The sequence below is a fragment of the Trachinotus anak genome, unplaced genomic scaffold (genome assembly GCF_046630095.1).
Source record: "Trachinotus anak isolate AG129_WGS33_773 ecotype Australia unplaced genomic scaffold, CSIRO_AGI_Tana_v1 ptg000016l, whole genome shotgun sequence".
Lineage (NCBI taxonomy): Eukaryota > Metazoa > Chordata > Actinopteri > Carangiformes > Carangidae > Trachinotus > Trachinotus anak.
The window spans coordinates 8,493,107-8,512,610 of NW_027273867.1; the positions used below are offsets into that span (position 1 = coordinate 8,493,107).

General features: G+C 41.1%; 2 protein-coding genes across 5 annotated transcripts; one reads left to right on the forward strand and one right to left on the reverse strand.

The window, feature by feature from the left end:
- The first annotated feature begins 9 nt into the window (after positions 1–9).
- Positions 10–9,913, forward strand: tert (telomerase reverse transcriptase). 4 transcript variants are annotated; one of them, XR_011693796.1, is made up of 17 exons: positions 115–530; positions 911–2,225; positions 2,298–2,487; positions 2,562–2,715; positions 2,806–2,973; positions 3,078–3,239; positions 3,317–3,418; positions 3,516–3,601; positions 3,711–3,827; positions 3,931–4,002; positions 4,839–5,027; positions 5,302–5,428; positions 6,574–6,635; positions 6,995–7,119; positions 7,213–7,350; positions 9,020–9,181; positions 9,323–9,913. XR_011693796.1 is itself a non-coding variant. In XM_071499437.1 (16 exons), the coding sequence occupies exons 1-16, from the start codon at positions 315–317 to the stop codon at positions 9,121–9,123; spliced, it is 3,327 nt and encodes a 1,108-aa protein (XP_071355538.1). In that variant the 5' UTR covers positions 119–314; the 3' UTR covers positions 9,124–9,913. The 4 variants fall into 4 exon arrangements, 1 of the variants encoding a protein (XP_071355538.1); XM_071499437.1 differs by having other exon boundaries at positions 119–530; positions 9,020–9,913; XR_011693798.1 differs by lacking the exons at positions 9,020–9,181; positions 9,323–9,913 and having other exon boundaries at positions 10–530; positions 6,574–6,611; positions 7,065–7,119; positions 7,213–7,259.
- slc6a18 (solute carrier family 6 member 18) lies at positions 8,891–16,184 on the reverse strand. Its single transcript, XM_071499440.1, has 12 exons — positions 15,720–16,184; positions 14,552–14,692; positions 13,856–13,993; positions 13,058–13,239; positions 12,856–12,966; positions 12,650–12,762; positions 12,438–12,566; positions 12,189–12,345; positions 11,784–11,988; positions 11,532–11,691; positions 11,255–11,417; positions 8,891–10,316 (listed from the first exon to the last, which is right to left on the reverse strand). Exons 1-12 carry the CDS (start codon positions 15,859–15,861, stop codon positions 10,098–10,100), a joined length of 1,860 nt encoding a protein of 619 aa, XP_071355541.1. The 5' UTR covers positions 15,862–16,184; the 3' UTR covers positions 8,891–10,097.
- Between the last annotated feature and the right edge of the window lie 3,320 nt (positions 16,185–19,504).

A 19,504-nucleotide genomic window follows, 5' to 3' on the forward strand; every position in this document is an offset into this window, starting at 1 on the left:
TAATAATATTTTTTTTTTTTTTATATGGATGACCGCACTCGTATGCTCTGCTACTTTTTTCAGGTGGAACTGTCAATTTCCACATCTGGTCAGGGAAAAAGACAACATGCCTTTTCTTGTTCGCCATTGGTCAACTGTGATTTCGCCCCCACAGTATGAAGCTGTCCTATTGGACACTTACATTTAACTGCTCTCTCATTGGCTGAGAGTGACGCGGGCCCCTGAAACGACTAATAAAGCTCACCGTCAGCTTACTTGGGGACGATTTAAGTGCGGAGTATAAAATGTCCTGAGTGATAACATAGCGGGTCACTATGTCGACAGCTGATATGTCCGCTGTGCTCGACATCCTCCGGTCACTTTATCGGCACATACAGACACTGGAGGAGTTTGCGGACAGCATCGTGTTCAGAGAGGGACAGAGGGCAGTGCTGCTTGAACAGTCGGACACAAACCGCTTCAAATCATTTGTCCGGTCTGTTTTTGTCTGTTTTGACAAGGAGCTACAGCAAGTACCAAGCTGCAACCAGGTGAAGTTTTTCCCAGTATTGTAGCGTCGATTCGTACGTGTGTACAACCGTGGGGCAGTATTGCTAATGCTAGCTGCCGTGCTAACTGTCACTAGGGTTGTAATGTCATATGTCATGGAAGCAGAGTGCAGCAGTGTTACAGTTTTGGCTGTGAAAGAGTTGGGACAAAAATATGTGCTGATGTAAAATTATTTCATTTTCATCCTGAAAACATAAATGTAAAGTCTGGAGTCATGATATATTATGGATGCATAAACCACTAAGTTTTTTGTTTATAGGAATATGAATTTGAGGTTTTCTTGACACAAAAAGGAAAGGAACATGCCACGACTCAAATGTGAGACACCTGTGTTGATGGGATGTATTTTTTCTTCCCACAGATCTGCACTCTTCCTGAACTGCTGGCCTTTGTTCTTAACAGTCTGAAAAGAAAAAGAAAGAGAAATGTCTTGGCACACGGCTACAATTTTTTGTCCTTGGCTCAGGAAGAGCGGGATGCAGACCACTTCAAATTCAAAGGAGATGTAACTCAAAGTGCTGCTTACATCCATGGCAGCGACTTGTGGAGGAAAGTGACACTACGTCTTGGCACAGACATCACACGGTACCTGTTGGAGAGCTGCTCTGTGTTTGTGGGAGTCCCTCCTTCATGTGTTTTCCAGGTGAGCGGCGTTCCTGTGTATGACAGGGTTTCCATGGCATCTGCCTCCGCTGGGTTTTATCTCCAGTCTCGTTCCAGGGCACGTAACGGTGCTCAGTTTAGACGGTATCAAGGGTCAGTGACCTTGAAAAGGAGGCACAGAGTTGAAAATCCTACAGTCACCAAGAGGAGGAATGGAAGGGATGTAAGAGTGAAGAGGAGGAAAAGAAAGAGAGAAACTGATCAGAAGGATGAGGAGGAGGGTATGACTTGTTCTGGAAAGAGGAGACGGGTAGGACAGCAAGAATCCACACAGGACATCCAACAGGTTTCCTCTGAGACAGTGGAGGAAGCAAAGTGCATGTCTGTGGAACCAACACTATCTATGAAGCCTTTGGAAAATGGCGGTACTGGTTCTAAACAGCCTGTTGAAATGCAAACAACCATACTTCCCTTGGAGGGAGGACCCAGTTGGAGATCAGGGATTTTTCCCCCTTTACCTCCTTCGCAATGTTTTATCCGCACGCTGGGATTCCTGTATGGGGGAAGGGGAATGCGTGGCTTCCTTCTCAACAGGAGAAAGAAGAGCGCTGTTGGATCCAGAAGACTGCAAGGGCAAGATCTGATAAGAATAGTCTTCTTTGAGGGACTGGCTTATCTGAATGGACTAGAGAGGAAGCCAAAGAAACTCCCCAGACGCTTTTTTAACATGGTTCCCCTGTTCAATCAGCTGCTGCGCCAACACAGGAGATGCCCGTACAGCAGAATACTGCAGAGGATGTGCCCACTGGTGGAGGAGAGGGATGCAGGCCAGGGAGAGCTGAGCTCCCTCTTGCCTCAACACTGTGCACCTCACCGGGTCTACCTGTTTGTCAGGGAATGCCTCTCCGCTGTGATCCCACAGGAGCTGTGGGGCTCCGACCACAACCGACTTAATTTCTTTGCGAGGGTCAGGGGCTTCCTGCGCAGCAGCAAGTTTGAGAGGCTCTCATTAGCTGAACTGCTTTGGAAGATGAAGGTGAATGACTGTGATTGGTTGAAGATCAGTAAGACAGGTAAGATTATTGCCAGTGGTAAGTTATCATTTATTTTCTGCTGCTATATGACGTAACAACTCTGATCTGCAGGCCGGATCCCGCCCAGTGAGCTCTCGTACCGGACACAGATCCTGGGTCAGTTCCTGGCTTGGCTTCTGGATGGCTATGTTGTAAGCCTCCTCCGAGCCTGCTTCTATGTCACTGAGAGCGTGGGCCAGAAGAACGCCCTCAGGTTCTACAGACAGGAAGTCTGGGCCAAACTGCAGGATCTGGCCTTCAGGTGCACACCCGGACACATCTCTGCAAAGGCTCATATTTATACACACAAGCTCACACCCCATTTTTGTGATTTAGAGGTCACCTTTCCAAGGGACAGATGGAGGAGTTGAGTCCGGCACAGGTGGCATCCCTTCCCAAAGCCACGGTCATCTCCCGCCTTCGCTTCATTCCCAAGACTGATAGCATGAGGCCCATCACACGAGTCATAGGAGCAGATGCCAAAACCAGGGTACATTTTTACAATAGTATTAAAGTTCTTGCTAACGTGAGTTTTATGTCTTGTGAGCGTGTGCTGGAACGTTTCCTTTTTCCCCTGCAGCTTTACCGCGGGCGTGTTCGGGACTTGCTGGATATGCTGCGGGCCTGTGTACGCTCCACTCCTTCTCTCCTGGGCTCCACAGTGTGGGGGATGACAGATATCCACAAGGTGTTACGCTCTCTAGCTCCAGCTCAAAAGGACAAGCCACATCCCCTCTACTTTGTTAAGGTTGTGTTTTTTTAAAAATGAAACTTAATTATAACTTTAGCACACTAAAAAGATCCTTAATTTCCACCTTCATTGATTAATTCTGTCATTTCTCTGTGTTTAAGGTGGATGTGAGTGGAGCCTTTGAGAGTCTGCCTCATGACAAACTCATTGAGGTGGTTAGCGAGGCCCTGTCACCTGTCCAGGATGAGCTCTTTACCATCCGCCGCTATGCCAAGATTTGGGCTGATTCTCACGAAGGACTGAAAAAGTCCTTTGTTAGACAGGTACCATCATAACTACACACATACTCATCTATGTACTGTTTATACACACATTATTTGATGCACTTTTGTCAATACAGGCAGATTTCCTGGAGGACAACATAGGATCCACCAACATGAAAGGGTTTGTGATGTCACTGCAGAAAAGGGGCAAACTTCATCACGCTATCCTGGTAGAGCAGGTGACTTCCTGAGATGCATCTTGTAGTTGAAGATGTTTGGTTGATTTGTTTTTTTTTTTTTACCTTTTGCTGTTTCATTACTTTTCTTCTTCTCCAGCATTTCTGCTCTGATCTTCGTGGCAGAGAGGCGTTGCAGTTTCTCACCCAAATGTTAACTGGCAGTGTTGTTCAGTTTGGGAAAAAGTAAGCAACAACTTGAAATGACTTCTCTGAGCAGCATTTCAGAACCCATTTTCTTTCATTTACAGTGTGACCAGGACAGTTGATCTGGTGTTGGTGCTGTGTTTTGCAGGACATACCGTCAGTGCAGAGGAATTCCTCAGGGATCAGTTGTGTCCAGTCTGCTCTGTTGTCTCTGCTACGGTCACATGGAGAATGTCCTGTTCAAAGATATAACAGAAAACAAAGGGTACAGCAGACCTCCCTGTATTTCAGTTAACTTCATCCTCTATAGGTGTAGTAACACACGTGCAGCAGCAGAGAGCAGTCTTTCTTTATCTTTGCCTCTGCAGGTGTCTGATGAGACTGGTGGACGACTTCCTCCTGATCACCCCAGACTTACAAGACGCACAAACCTTCCTCAAGTATGACACACACCAGCTTTATCATGTCACATGTTATATGTGATACAGATATTCTAATCAATACAATTGCTTCCTCATCTTTACCCTCGCACTTTTCAAATATTAGGAATATTTCAAACCTTTAGAAAATCCGTTATTAATCACATTATTAACCAGAGTTCAGATGAGGCAGTCAAAATATCATGATCTCATATTTTAAAATTTGTATTTTTTCTTGGCAGTGAAATTGTTACTAGAGACCATGCAAGATATTTTGAGGTAGAAGGCTGCAATAAAATCTGCAGTTCCTACAGAATCCAACATAAATGTCAGTGTATAAGAGTAATAATAATATAATATGTAAATGTGTCAGTGTATAATAACAGTGATGATGATGAAAATACTACTACTACTACTAATAATAATAATAACAACAACAACATCAATAATATATAAATGTATCAGGGTAGTTATTTTGCTTTAGCATTCTGTGTCTCCTTTGATCTCTTTTTTAAAACAAGTTTTAGACAAAAATGTCTATGAGATTGAATGGAATTAATAATAATAACAATAATGATCATAACCTTGATTTGTAGATCCTTTTCAAAACTAAGTTACAAAGTGTTTCACACAAGGCAGCAAATTAAAGTCAACAATTCATGAAATGAATTTGTAGAATTTAATCAAATGGATTAAATTTAATAATAAAACATTCCAATTATATAGGATGAAAGAATAAAGACGCAATTCTTTTTTTCTTTTTTTTAATGGAAGAACGTTGATAGCCAAAGTTTTACACAGCATGATGGTGAATTTTGTTCTGGCGGTTAATAATGGCACTTGCGCTTGGTGTGTAGGATCTTGCTGTCCGGGGTACCACAGTATGGTCTTGTGGTCAACCCACAGAAGGTGGTGGTCAACTTTCAAGTGTCAGGAAGCGTGGGCTCTTGTCCCGACATTCGCGTGCTGACCCCTCACTGCCTCTTTCCCTGGTGTGGACTGCTGCTGGACACAAACTCACTGGATGTCCACAAAGACTATTCTAGGTGAAACATCCCGTCAGATGTAATTAGACTGTAGAATTATTGCAGCCAGTGTGTTTCTTGCGTGAGAAGTTATTGGGCTTTGTCAGACTTTATGGTTTCTTGTAACCTGTGTGAATCCCCCCCTGTACTTTGTACCTTCTCATAAACATTCCTAGAGATAACTCCCAGTGTAGCATGGACAATTATTCTTGCATAAAACGCAGTAAATATTATAACTGCATCTCCACGTTTCAAAAGAAGGTCTCTTTTTTTTGTTACTTTCCATCTCTGACAGCTACGCAGGCCTGTCTCTGCGCTACAGCCTTACTTTGGGCTCTTTCCACTCAGCTGGACAGCAAATGAGGAGGAAACTGATGGCCATCCTCAGACTCAAATGCCACGCCCTGTTCTTGGACCTGAAGGTCAGGGAAATAATAATTTTAATTAAAAAATAAAAGTATTAAAGCTCCAAATAAGTTTTCAAAAATACTGAGAATTCTCACTATAACCATAAAGTGTCTCCTTCACTTTTTGCAAATTATCTTGAGTTGTAGATTGAATTTTAGAGGGTTAAAACTGCCATTTTGCCCATCACTCTATACTCAATAATCTGTAATGACAAAATGAAATTTGAGATTTTTAGAAATTTTTGCAAAGCACCATCACCAGGTCAAATATTTAATTTGTCCAGTGCTTTAGTTAAAACTAATGACACCCCCTTCAGTCTCAGCTGTACTTTGTGTTTGGAGTTAATTATCAAATGTTAGCATGCTAACATGCTACACTAGAATGGTGAATGTGGTAAACCTTATATCTGCATGTTAGCATTGTAATTGTGAGCCTGCTAACCTGCTGATTTAGCTCAGAGTGCCACTGTGCTTATGTACAGAGCTGAAAACTATGAAACTGTTTTGTTGTCGCAGAGTTGCATTCATACAACATGTTATAATAATGTTTGAATTTTAATTATAGTGGAAGATCTTAATTGCTCGAATTCGATACTGCCAGCAGATAACACACTGCATTTGTTATGTAATTAATAAATGAAAAGGCTGTATGTTAAAATCAGCTAGCGCTAGCATCCAGGAAACAAACACACATTGGCTCTGTGTATAAAAATGAACTTGCACTTCCTCTTGGACAGCCTTTATCAGCATGCAGAGCAAAAATATCTACGCTTACCAGTCGGAAGTTTCCCGCATACCGTAACAAAGTGGTAAATAACAGTTGTAAACTTGTTTCACGATAACTGAGTTTATGGGTCATGACATTTCACTTATACACGCATAAGAGAAAAACAAGGATGTCATATCAGTATGCACGGGACAAATGGCGAAGCAATTAGGGAACCGCAAAAGTGACTCGTTAATACAGCCTGTGTTTTACATGTATGTACAAATGTTAAAGACAGTTTATCTGTACTTTTCATAAATATTGTTGCATTTGCACTTGTTTCATTTCTGTACCTGCATTTTTGCACTTAATATTTTGTTGCTATTATTGCTATATTATTATGCTATAATAATAATAATAATAATAATAACAGTAGATTCATTTTCCTTCTCAGACCAATTCTCTTGCGGCAGTCTACAAGAACATCTACAAGTTTGTGCTTCTTCATGCGTGCAGGTAAAGACACATAATTTGCACTGATACCACTGTTTATAAACTTGTATGATTGATTCTGGTTAGATCATCTAAAGGGGCATTGAGAATAATGTGTCTCCACTGCCAAACTGAAGCATTGAAATCCAATAGGGAAAAACACACTGTTCACCTCCATTCTCACATGTGTTCACTGGCTTTGACTTAATAAATGGGCCTGTAAAGATAATACTGCTATTAAAGTAAACAGAGTGGAGGTTGGTAATCAATACCTGCGCTGAGCTGCAAATTAATTGTGCCGCTTTCTTCCTCAAAATGTAAATAACTGAATGGGCAGGGCCTGTCTCTGTATTCTCTTTGCCTCTTTATGTTTTTCTCTTTAGGTTCCATGTGTGTGCCCAGAGTTTGCCCTTTGGTCAGACGGTTGCTAAGAACCCTGTCTTCTTCCTGCAGATGATATGGGACATGGCTGAGTACACCAACCACCTCATCAGGCTCAGCAACAAAGGCAACATTTCCCCCTCATACATCTGGTAAGAGTAATACAAACATTATCAAGTTCAAATTTTATTTTCCAAATGTTCTCTTCTCTTTTCTCCAGGATTGATTTTGGGCAGTAAGGCTCAGACAGGCATCATGCAGTATGAAGCAGTGGAGCTTCTCTTCTGTCTTTCCTTCTTGCTGGTGCTGTCACAGCACCGTCCTCTCTATAAGGATCTGCTCCCACACCTGCACAAGCGTACGTACCCTCAGGAAACACACAAATACTGAAATAATTCAAGACGACTTGAACAATTTTCTTGACACATTCTCCAAATAATAAGTTACAATCCAATGTGCTACATAGAAGATGAAACATACACATGAAGACACATGCAAGAAATGCAATGATGCACGAAAAAGCGACATTAAAAACTAAGCAAATCAAATTCTTTTATGAATGTGATATTTAAAAGTAAATAAAATTAACAGTGAATGGCAGCTAATGATTATTTCATCATCAAATAATCTGTTACAAGTTTTTTCCATTAATCATTTGGTCTAAAAACTATCAAAAATGCTAATCACAGGTGCTGAGAGCCTGAGGTGAAGTTTCTGAACAATAGCCCAAAACCCAAAGATATTCAGTTTGCATATTTGACTGTAACGAGGAGAAAGCAGCAAATCATACAGGAAGTGGTCAAAGGAGGAGATGGATTCGTTAAAATAAATATGAAGCGACATCAGTCAATAAAATGATTTCTGTTAAAATCACCCACACAACCATTAGTTCCTGTCTTATCCTGTCGCTGTGTTGGAAGATGTTAAAGTGATAGTTCAGGTTATTTGTCGTGGGGTTTTGTGAGGTACTTATCTATAGTCAGTGTGTTACTTGCAGCAGATTCAGATCAGTGCGCAGCAGCCGGGCGCACCGGCACAGGAAGCTGAGTGATGTGCTGCTGTAGACGGGGCCAATCAAAAAATGTGTTTCAGCCACTTTAAAAATTCCCACCGAAAAAAACAAATATCAGTTGTGCACTTTATTTTGAATCTTTATCTTGCCGTCAAACAGCTCTTTCCTTTGGAACTACTACTACGCACTGTATTTTTCCGCATATCAGCTGTTTGAGACAGTCAGAGCTAAGTGTAGGTGCAGTTGTGTGTGTTAACACAGCAGTTCAACAGTTGCAAAAATGTAGTTCCAAAGGAAATTTCTATTTGACGGCAAGATAAAGCAGTGAACATTTTTCCTGTGGGCATGTTTTTAAGTGGTTAAAATACGTCTTTTTTTGCTTTCACCGTCCACAGAGCAAGTCATTCAGCTTCTGTACTGCTGCCCCCCGTATATGACGTTACTCATAAGCCTCAGCCATTCTTCTGTTCACTGCAGACTACATGGATACATGAAAGGGGGTTTGTGAGTTTGGAGACATCTGTGTCTGCACTGCGGCAATAAGAAGGTCAGAGCAGGTGCAGTTTAATGGCACCAGATCAAAAAAACAGCCTCATTAAGTATGTTCATTTTGAACCAGGAAATTACAGCAGCAAATGCAAATATATAGACTACCACCTGACCTGACCACCAACTGTGCTTGCGCAACAGCTGGCTTTGCACTGGCAGGAAAACATGGCCTTCAGTCTCCTGAGAAAAAAGAAAAGGAGAGAAAAAGGTGGATTCCGTGAATGAACAATATGAAAACATCCTCATTGCAACTTGCCAGTAAGGCCAATTATTTGAAAGTGGACTTTGTCAGAGATGCACCCAACCCAACAAATCTAGATATGTGATCTTACATGTCCTCAAGTCAAGTTTATTGCCACCTTTAAATCGATTTTTACAGGCATATGAATGTTATAGTTCACCACCAAAGGAAGAGAGAAAAAAAAAACAAAAAAACACCCTCCTATCTTTTATCATCTTTTGGCAGGAAAGCGCAGTCTGGAGCGGCGCCTGGGGGATCTGAGGCTGGCCAGGGTCCGACAGGCCACTAACCCCAGAACTCCAGTTGACCTACTGGCCATCCAGATGTAGACTAACAGTTGGCCCCAGTAACTACTTCCAGTAACCAAGAAACCCTCAACAGTGAAAGGTATGAATAAGTGTTACATCCAGCTTCTCTGACATTTTTATGTTGTGAGTTTTGTCTATTTTTCTCCAAAATCAATTAAACATTTTTCATCAAAATCAACACGCAGTGCAAAACTTTCTTCTTTGCTTGTCTCATCCTCAGGTTTTCAGAGAGTGAGATGAGCTTTGTGCTTAAATTGGTCATTTGGATTTATCTGATCTGTCAGTGTGCCAAAAAAATGTTATCTGTTACAGTGTCAGGGAAGCTGGCTGCAGAGAAAAAGAGAAAAACAGCTCTTAGTCACCTGATATAAAACACTTAAATGATAAACTGAAGTCATAAACACACCCCATAAAACAACAACCTCCATATAAATGAAGCTGGATAATTGAAAATCATCCAGCTACTGTAGTAGACTCCATCTCAACCACAAGCTGTTTGTCTCTCTGGACTTTGATTTACACTTTGTGGTAGTTTTCCACGAAGAAGATATGACATCACTTTGCAAATACTTTTGATGTAAATCAGCCCACAGAACGCCATTACAGATGATACCAGCTCTTCACATTACACTTCATCTTTTACAAACAGCAGGAAGTCATGCAGTAATGTTTTTGTGACATTAATGTTCAAATGTATGGTTTTGTAAATGTGGAAGTGAAAACAAGTGATTAAATGTTATTTACATCATGTACACTACTACTGTGAATTTGATTGTTAAATAAATCTGGTTTTTGTTATTGAGGAAACAAATGTGAGTTGTCATATGTCAGGTCCTGAAAAATCCTAGTGAACATCAATAATGAAAAGGAAAGTTTATTTTACAGTTCATAGTGACCGATTATGTGTCAGTTCTCCAGTAATTTAATAAGAAGGGTCCACAGAAGTGGTGATGACCATTAGGAAGTCGATCTTTTCACGGACGCAGTAGCATTTCCTAAGCTCCCCGGTTCCTCTGTTCCTGTGCTTCAGCCTCAAAGCCGTTGTTCCAGTAGGGGTTTCGCTCAGCGCCGGTAGACGACCTCTGGAGCCTATACTTGATCAGTTTGTAGACGGCTACCAGAGGGATGGAAAGCACAGGGACTGCAGAGAGGAGGATGATGATGGCAAACACCCAGTCTGGGTATGGCTTCACTTCAGTTTCAGGGAACAGTTCCTAAAGAAACAGTCAAAGACATATAAAATAAATAAATAGAATGCTATAATAGAATATTACATATAAAGGTAAAAGGATTAGTACCACTATGAGTGCGCTAAATACAAAACTACAGACAGCAAGCAATTAGCTTAGCTTAACTTAAAGTCACTGTGTTCAACCAGGAAATACTTCTAGTGTGTATCTCCCAATAAAAGCATAGCTTGTCTTTTTACTCTTCAGCTTTGTGTGTGTTAAGGAGATGCATGTTATTAAAATTAGTTGTGCTGATAGGCGTATTTTTTTTCTATCTTTGGACAAAGCTATGATAGCTGTTTCCCTCTGGTTGGGAGTGGTATCAGATCACTGATCTGACTCGCAGTAAAAAGCTAATAAGCAAACTTTAAACTACAACACTAACATTTTCACCTTAGTAGGTACATTAGTTAAATGTTGTGTTTCTGACCACCAGGTGAATGTTAATCCTTTACTCACTTTCTTTTAGATCTAAATATAGGAAAGTGGTCTCAGACTTTTGGATCCCACTGTATGTATGTACTGTATATGTACAGACTGGTGACAAATTATAAGAAAAACCTGAAAATTAGTGGAGAAACAGGATGATAGTGCCCCCATCCATCTGACATGAGGGGTCACTGACTGGTTTGATGAGTATGAAAACCATGTGAATCATATGTTGTGGTCTTCACAGTCACAAGATTTCAACCCAATTGAACAACTATGGGAGATTTTGGGCCGACATGTTAGACAGCACTTTGGTGGTGGAATATCTTTTGGAAGAACAGTGTTCATCCCGCCAGTCGAGTTCAGAGACTTGTAGGTTCAATGTCAAGGTGCATTGAAGCTGTTCTTGCGCCTTGTGGTGGCCCAACCTCTTACTAAGACATTATGTTGGTTCATATATACGGACGGCTCTGACAGACCCTCAACCAGCTTACATAAAGTGTGTTCCATGCGAAATAGGTGGGGTGTTTCTGAGCCTGGATGACCACATAGGCAACCAGCACCACCAGGAGCATTACAGGACTGATCACCATCCAGCATGCTTTCCAAAAGATGTTGGGCTTCCTCCCAGTCATGAAATAGATGTCTTCACTGAAACTGTAGCGAGGACACAGGAGACAAGAGAAAATTGTGAACAAGTTGGGGCTAAAATTTTCTATGAATCTCAAAAGACTATAGAGGATGTATTGAAGAAGAGGAAGAAGAGATTACGTTTTCATTCCACGGACATAAATGACTCCAATAATCTCAAAGAATGCAATGATGAGCAGAGGCACAGAGCCCACGTAGCTGTTAAAGACCTCTACCCAGTAGTTCCCTGAACCCATGGTGAAGATGAGAGCTGTCAGAAAAGCTATCAAGCAGATGATTCCTAAGGAGGTGAGGAAAAAAAGATTTTCAGAGACTTAATTCAAAGGCAACCAAACTATGACTTTAGAACAACTTGAGCAGATCTGCAGGTACCTGTTAGGAGCTCATTAGGGATCCACTTGGGCACCAGTTTGAGGTCATTGATGGGTGTGAGGACTCCCTCTAAGTTGCCAAACATGGAGGAGAGGCCCAAGCTGAAGAGCATAACAAAGAACAGTATGGCCCATATCTGCGAGCCCGGCATCTCTATCACTGCTTCAGTGAACACAATAAAAGCCAGGCCGGTACCTGAAGCGCTCTGGGGGAGGAAGATGAAAGAGACAGAGTAATGAGGAAGCTTGAACTGACTGTGCATCTTTGACCAGCACATGATGTACTGTACGCCGAGGAAAACAAGCAGGATTTAAGGGAAGAGGAAGATTAGATAAATGAGACTCAGACAAAAAGAATGCAATGCACAAGACTGGATTTTTTTTTTTGTTTTTTTAAAAGTTATACCTGGTCAAGGAATCTATTCAGGTCACAAACCCTCAGGTTTAACTTGGCCACCTCTTCGGGAAATGTCTGATTTAGATGCTGAAACCAGGGATCATAGTTCTCCACTGTTGTGTTCTGGTCTGAAATCTCAAAGAGGTTGGTCAAAGCCAAGATGTTTCTGCAGAGGAGATACAAAAACATCTGCCTCATTGGTATTAGACAGTAAAAGGAGAAGCTTTAAAGCTTCGTAGAGTAGATGTGTATACATACTCTTGTACACAGGTGTTGTAGACATTGTTCGCTTTAAATCCCAGGATGGAGAAGATGGATATGGAGGCGTACAGAGATGTGGCACTGTTTATCACTCCTACTAGAAGAGCATCCCTCTCGCAGTTGTTTCTAATAGACGCAGAACAGGATCAAAAGCAAGCCTTATTAAGTGTTACAGTATCATCCCCATTTCACTGAGGTTTTGTTCTTACCTCTCTGTGTTATAGCTGGAGAAAGCTATGAGACCCCCGAAGGCCACAGAGAGAGAGAAGAAGATCTGGGTGGCAGCATCCAGCCACACCTGAGGGTTCTTGAGTATCTCCCACTGCAGCGAGCACGAAGACAATACTTCAGGTCATTGTGTCTGTGACAGGACAATTTAACGTCACCTGTGGTAGCAACAAGTGAGCACACTTACTTTAGGAGTGAAGAGGTACACCAGTCCATCAGTAGCTCCAGGAAGAGTGAGGGCACGAACCAGGAAAATAGTCAGTACCAGGTAAGGGAAGGTGGCTGTCACATATACAGCCTGAAAAGTAAAAAAATAAAATATCACTAGGTATGATACAGTGGTGGATTTTTAAATTGGAGTTTAAACATTTTTCACTAGGTGAACTGACTTTTCCCATGGACTCGATGCCTTTGATGAAACAGATGTAGACTATGCACCAGGCACTGGCCAGACAGATGACCAACCACCACTGCAGGGAGCCGCTGGTCTCAATGTCAGGTGTGATATTCAGGGTCTCGCGGTACCAGAAGTAATTGACCGGAGTGCTCTTCACACATTCTACATTATAGCCTACGTGGATGCATGCACAGTGACACAAAAACAGTGACAACATGAGAGGTTTAAGATTCTGCAAGTGCTTGAAGTTATTAGTCTTTATTTTGGTTTAAAAATGCATTAAGTCTTGTCACAGAGCTAAATTCATGTACTTTAATTTTCAGTATTAAAATTATTTTGTATTTCACATGTATAATGTGTTATAATGTGTTAAAAGCATGAAACAGATTTTAGTATCTATTGTATAAAACAGCTTGTGCTCTTTGCCTGTCACACCTTATTTGCCTGCAGGGAAAGAAAAACATTGTGTTTTGATTTTATGTTGTGGTGTAATATTCCTTTGTGCCATAAAACAGTCCAGCAGTTCACCTATTAAATCTGACCTGGAACGCCACATGGATGCTCATAGGTGAACAGTCCTCTCTGTGATAGTTTCGTATGTTCGAGGTAAATGTGGAAATTCCCTAAACCTTATTTGATAACATTAATATTCCACATACATGTATGGTACCAAGTTGCTATTAGAAATGCCAGCACAGGGTGGTGGTGTTAATGTGCTTTACCTGTGTGATAATAACGTTGTTAAGAGCTGCTTGAAGGTGAATGTGAGACAGGCGAGTTTCCTTCTTACCTGTGCGATTTTCATTGAGTGGACACTGGCTCCACGGCAGGGGGTTTTGGAAGGAATGAAAGAAGTACCAGAGCACCCAGGCCAGGATGGTGTTGTAGAAAATACCCACCAAGAATGACACCACCATGGAGGCAATGCCTAGAAACAGAAAATCATGTTGTCAGAAAAAAAATAAATAAGAAGCAACATTTTACATCTGCAAAAACGTTATAGCTCATGACGTAATGAAGAATTGTGCATCAGGATTTTCTTAAAATGGTTTTAAGTCCATTGAATGTTTTTAAAGGCGGCTTTCAAAGAGAAGGTGCTCTGGGGTACTACTCAATTTTATTTCAGCTACTTTTGGATTTGAGTGAATATTTTCAGTCTGCAAACACATTGCTGTAGCTGTTATGTTTTTTTCCCCCAAGTTTTCAAAAATAAATAAAAGTGAGTTTTTGTGATGGATTTAATGATCCTTCCGCAGGTTCACCTACGGAAACCTTGTTACGACTTTTACTTCCTCTAGATAGTCAAGTTTGATCGTCTTCTCTGCGCTAAATAAAAGTTTCAGTAAATTAAATTAAATTGAATGTAACAACAGTGAATTTTCTATTAAATATTGCTTTAAAATAAAGCTGGAAATTGAACTTATGTAATTCTGGGATAGATAAAAACATGAATACATTTTACTATTAATAATCCCAGGTCACATACCGAGCCCACCCAGCACTGGTGAGATGGAGTTCCAGACACCGATGCTGCCCATGCGGAGCCTCTGTCCTATAGCCAGCTCCAGGTAGAGCAGGGGGAGGCCCTCAAACACTAACGCTATCAGGTAGGGGATGAGGAATGCACCTGAGGACAATAAGTAAACATTTGCCATACAGTTAGATATCAGCTAGATTAGAAAAGTCTTTATCAACGTACTTAGCTGAGAAATTTAAAAATGGGTTTTATGATCACGAGCGGCTGTTTAATCCATATTAATGAAGCTAGTGCAAATACTTTTTAATAATCTCGATCAAGCTGTAATAAGTGTCATTTCAGGCAATTTTAGATAAGGAAACTGTAATACTGAAAGACCTACGCAAATGGAAATATATTATAAACACCAGAGGATCACTAGCATTTTCTTTATTGTTTTCCAAGTTGCTCAAAACATAAGTGGAGCAGTCAGTAAGTGAGTAAAAAATGTATAAAGACAGCATTAAAACCCAACTCTTCTTCACTGCATGTTTACTGGGCAGAAATAAAAGCGACTGAAGGAAAATGTGACTAATTGATCCCTAAGCCGAGGTCAAACTGAGGCTCAGCTGAGGCTGATACACTGCCTGTGGGAATCTCAGAATCTCAACATGTGAAGTTGATAGACTTATGCACGTTTACAGGATTGGCTGTTTACTCAACTTTACCCTGACCCGGGTCCTTTAGGGGTCTGTGGCTTTGGGGCTCAAGATATCAGATTGAAAGCTATGAGGAAGTAAATACAGGAATTTAGGCTATTGAGTGGGATCTGTAATGCAACCTGTGATCAATCAAACATAGATAAGGCTCACAATTTCCCATGGACCAACACAATGACTGGCCTGGGCCATTTGTTAATGACTAATTACACTAAAACAAAAGGAGAATTTTTGCTGTTGTGGAAGTTCAACTGTTCACCTGCAAACATTAAAGCATCTAATGATTGAATAAAACACAGGTGATAGTGAAAGTGGTATAGGTGGATGCAGCAGCAGCATCAGCGTGGAATCCACAAACTCAAATGTTTTAGATCCTTTCTTTGAGTGATGATTGTTTGGAGCGGTTTGGTGCAGATTTCCAGAATTATTGGTAAAGACACTTAAAATAGGGAAAACTGAATGCAAGGGTAGCAACTCACCTCCTCCGTAAATTTGGCAAAGGTAGGGAAAACGCCAAACATTTCCAAGTCCCACTGCAAAGCCAATACATGTCAGCAGGTACTGCACCTTGTTGTCCCATTTTGGTCTCTCCTCTGCCACAGAGTTGTTTGTTTTGCCCATCCTCAGCTGGCCAAAAGGCTTCGCACAACCCCAGTTCTCTTAAAAGGATGCAACCCTCTTAATTCTAACATACACTTAAATCAAATAGTATATTTTTCATTTAGTCCAGAGCGCTCCTCCTGATCTCAGCCCAAATGTCAAAATAAATACTGTCTTGAGTGGTTTAGTCTAAGTGATGCCCACTGCTCCCCTCTCGTCCTCTGTCTGACTCCCTTTGTGGGCTGTCCTTTAATAGCTAATCCGATTCAGCTATGCATCAGTTATACTGATTTTATTGGTTTTTATGAAGAATGAACACCACCAACAAGAGGGCAAAAACATCAGGCATGATGATTTAGTAGTGAAACCTCCCTGTTTGTTTAAAATGGGAGTGTGCTAAGCCTCAAATTAATGGATAACCTGGTGATGCTGTTTCAGGGTTACATTGACCTGCAGTATACTGTTCAGATACAGTCAATAAAAAAGATGTCGTGAAAGTTGTATCGTGACCGAGCTGCATGTTTATCCAAACAATCCAACTTTACACATATAGCAGACTTTGTTCATTAAAATACAAGGCACTGTGTTTTACAAACTGGAAGAAAAATAGGAGAAAAATATGAAAAATAAAATGACATTCAAAGCAAACACCAAAGATGAATAAAAAGTGAAAAAGTGATGAAGAAAGGGTTTAATTAAACCTCGGTTTAAAGAAAAAGTATTCATGGTCCAATAATGATAGTTGGTGCAAAGCAAAGGTGAAAAGTTTCAGAGAGAAACTATTTCAGAGTCTCTGCCCATGTTTGCTGAAGGCTGCTTCAGCAGTCTAATGAAAAGTCTTGAAGGGACAGTTTGTGAGTTTGCTCTGCCACCGAATGCGGTTTCTTGCTGGGAGCGGGTGGTGGTGATTGAAGCAAGGTTATAATGCGCCCTCTGAGCAGCGCTACTTCTTCAGGGCAGAGAGGGGGCCACCATGAGTTTCTATCAGATAGTAACGAGACAGGCCAGGGCTAGCTGGCTAGCGCGCTAACTTTGGCAGAAGAAAAGTGAAAGATGTGATAGAGATAAGAATTAACAACGTTATTGCTTTCTACCACTGGAGACAGCTCTTGGTGAGAAGGAATGAAGTTTGATGCTGAACTCTCAAAGTTTCTTCTCTATTTTTCTCCACTGGTAAGCAAACAGCTGATAAACACTAAACACTGACAATGTAGCCATAGCAAAACTTACAAATGGACCCTTTAAAGGGGCAATGTGGAAGAACTGGCCGACTTTCCAATTCATCCAAACCAATAGGGGGACAGCATATTACTGTAAAGTTGGGGTGTCCACCCCCCACCCTTAAGAAATGAGGAAATGCAATCTTTGGTCCCCCCTCCCCCTGTGCCTAGCCATCGGGCATACCAGGACAAATCCCAGTGGTGCTCACTGGCCAGTCACTGGCGCTGTGCTTTAATAGAGCCAAATTTTCAATAAAACTTTTCCCATTTAGATGTTTTTCTGTTACTTTTGTCAGACAATGGAACAAGTGTGAACGAGAGGTCAAGGAACGGAAGGGAGAGGAAGAGCAACAGCATCACTAGCTGAGCTTGAGGAATGGTTGCGGGAATATTGCAAAGAAAGGACTGCTGCAACACAGGTTTCCAGCCTACTTGCTGTTACTACTTCATCCTCTCATGTTTGACTGAGGGCAGGCTGGATGCTACAGTGACTCACTATCACCTTTTGAGGTAAGAAGTAGTATTATGAGATGAGGCAGACTGGGGCTAGCTGGTTAGTATTGTAATGGGAAATTTTGGTATAACTCATGTGTGACTATGCAAAACTGTGTAACCAAAGACTGTGTGGATAGTTCTAATGAAGTTTTTGAATCTAACCTTTGTACACCCTTTATGGGTGTGTAAAAGACCTCTGTGTGAACTGATGAAGAACACATGTAGACAATATATGTGGATGCCTTTGCCCTTCTTGTCGTGATAAGTGTTGCTCATTTGACCCCTGTGGAGACAGAGCTGTGAGTTACAGTGACATTGCGTTGGGGGAGAGGCAAGCAGGTGAAGACTCAGGACAGAGACAATCCCGTGAGAGAGAGTATTGTATTTTGTCTTTGTGGGATGTGTTTTGGGAACTATAAGACTGTGGTCCTGGGTAACATCTTCAGGCCACTCGCTCACTGACTGTACTGCTGTTGGGTTGTGTTTGTGTGACTCCATTCATGAATGTTTATTAAACTCAAGAAAGACAGCTGACGCGTGAAGATCTTCTTTTTCAATTATTGAACAAGGTAAAACATTTTTGCCACCACAGTATACAAATTTCTGTAGATATCTGTACAGCACGGTATATAGACGTCTTTGACATAACATCAAAACAGTTTTCTTCACATTCTGTTGATAATCTTAGTTTAAACACTGTTGTAATCAGCTCTTTTCTTTGCTCTTGTTGGCTGGACTGCAACAGTTGACTGACTGACTGAGTGAGTGAGTGATAGTGTTGAGTGATCAAATTACACCATTGTTCAGCCGATTACACCTGGCACTGGTCAGCCAGCTTGGAAGTGACTGGTTAACATGTATTGTCTGGTTAACATGTAGTATTAATGGGCCACTATTTCACACTTGTACCGTTGTCTGACAAGAGAAACAGAAAAACATGTAAATGGGAACAGTTTTATTGGAAGTTTGGCTGTATTACAGAGCAAGAGAGTGGGAGAGATGCAAACCGATAAAAGTCTGAAACTGGCTGACAGCAGGCAGAATGTAAACATGACACAATGTTGTAATTTGTTTACTGTAGCTCGATAATATTTTTTATCTATAACCTCAAATGCAATTTCATAATGATCTAATTCACAGCCAGCCATGCACTAGGTTGTGACCTAGTTTTGTTAAATCTCTGGCAGCCCTTTTGATTGCAGATTGCAGTTTCAGTTGCACTGTTCATCTGCAGATTAGAAAAGAACTGAGTCAGTAAAAACTTCATGTGTTTCCTGTCAGTGACTGTGAGCTCAGGTTTATTACGTTTTCCTTTCGCAACCTCTTGTATTGTTCTTTCCAGTTGATGATTCCTAGTTATATGGGGATGTAATCAGCGAGGAGCAGCGTTTCAAGTTAAGACACAAACCACCAGGAAACAAGGGTTACAAATGCTCTGCGGTTTATTCCATTAATTGTGTTTATTCAATCGGTGTGTGGATTCTTGGGATCCTTGCCATGGTTCTAGACAGAGGAAAAAGGAATTACAATATTTGCCCAACAATTTCACGACAATCTGGTCTTTAAATCATAATATTTCAAATACTAATTATCCTCTTCTAACAAATAAAACAAATTGGTTAAATTATATCAATCAACTTCAAATCCCAACTGAGAAAGAAAGAAAGAAAATACTACTTACATTGAAGATATATCAAAAGACACATGGCAAACACCCACCAGAACTCAACAAGGTTTAGGTGGTTGCAGACAAAGAGAGGACGTCCCCATCGTGACCTCTATTTATAATGTGTAAGGAGGCGCATTCACAGAGTGAGGGACTGCTTGGTCCCTCCTTGTGGAAAGGAGGAATAGGAAGCTGGAGTTTCTAACACTGATATTGTTGTTGCTGTTGTTTTTCGTTTATCAACTTGAATTAAACTTTTCAGTTACTGAAATTACTGACTGAC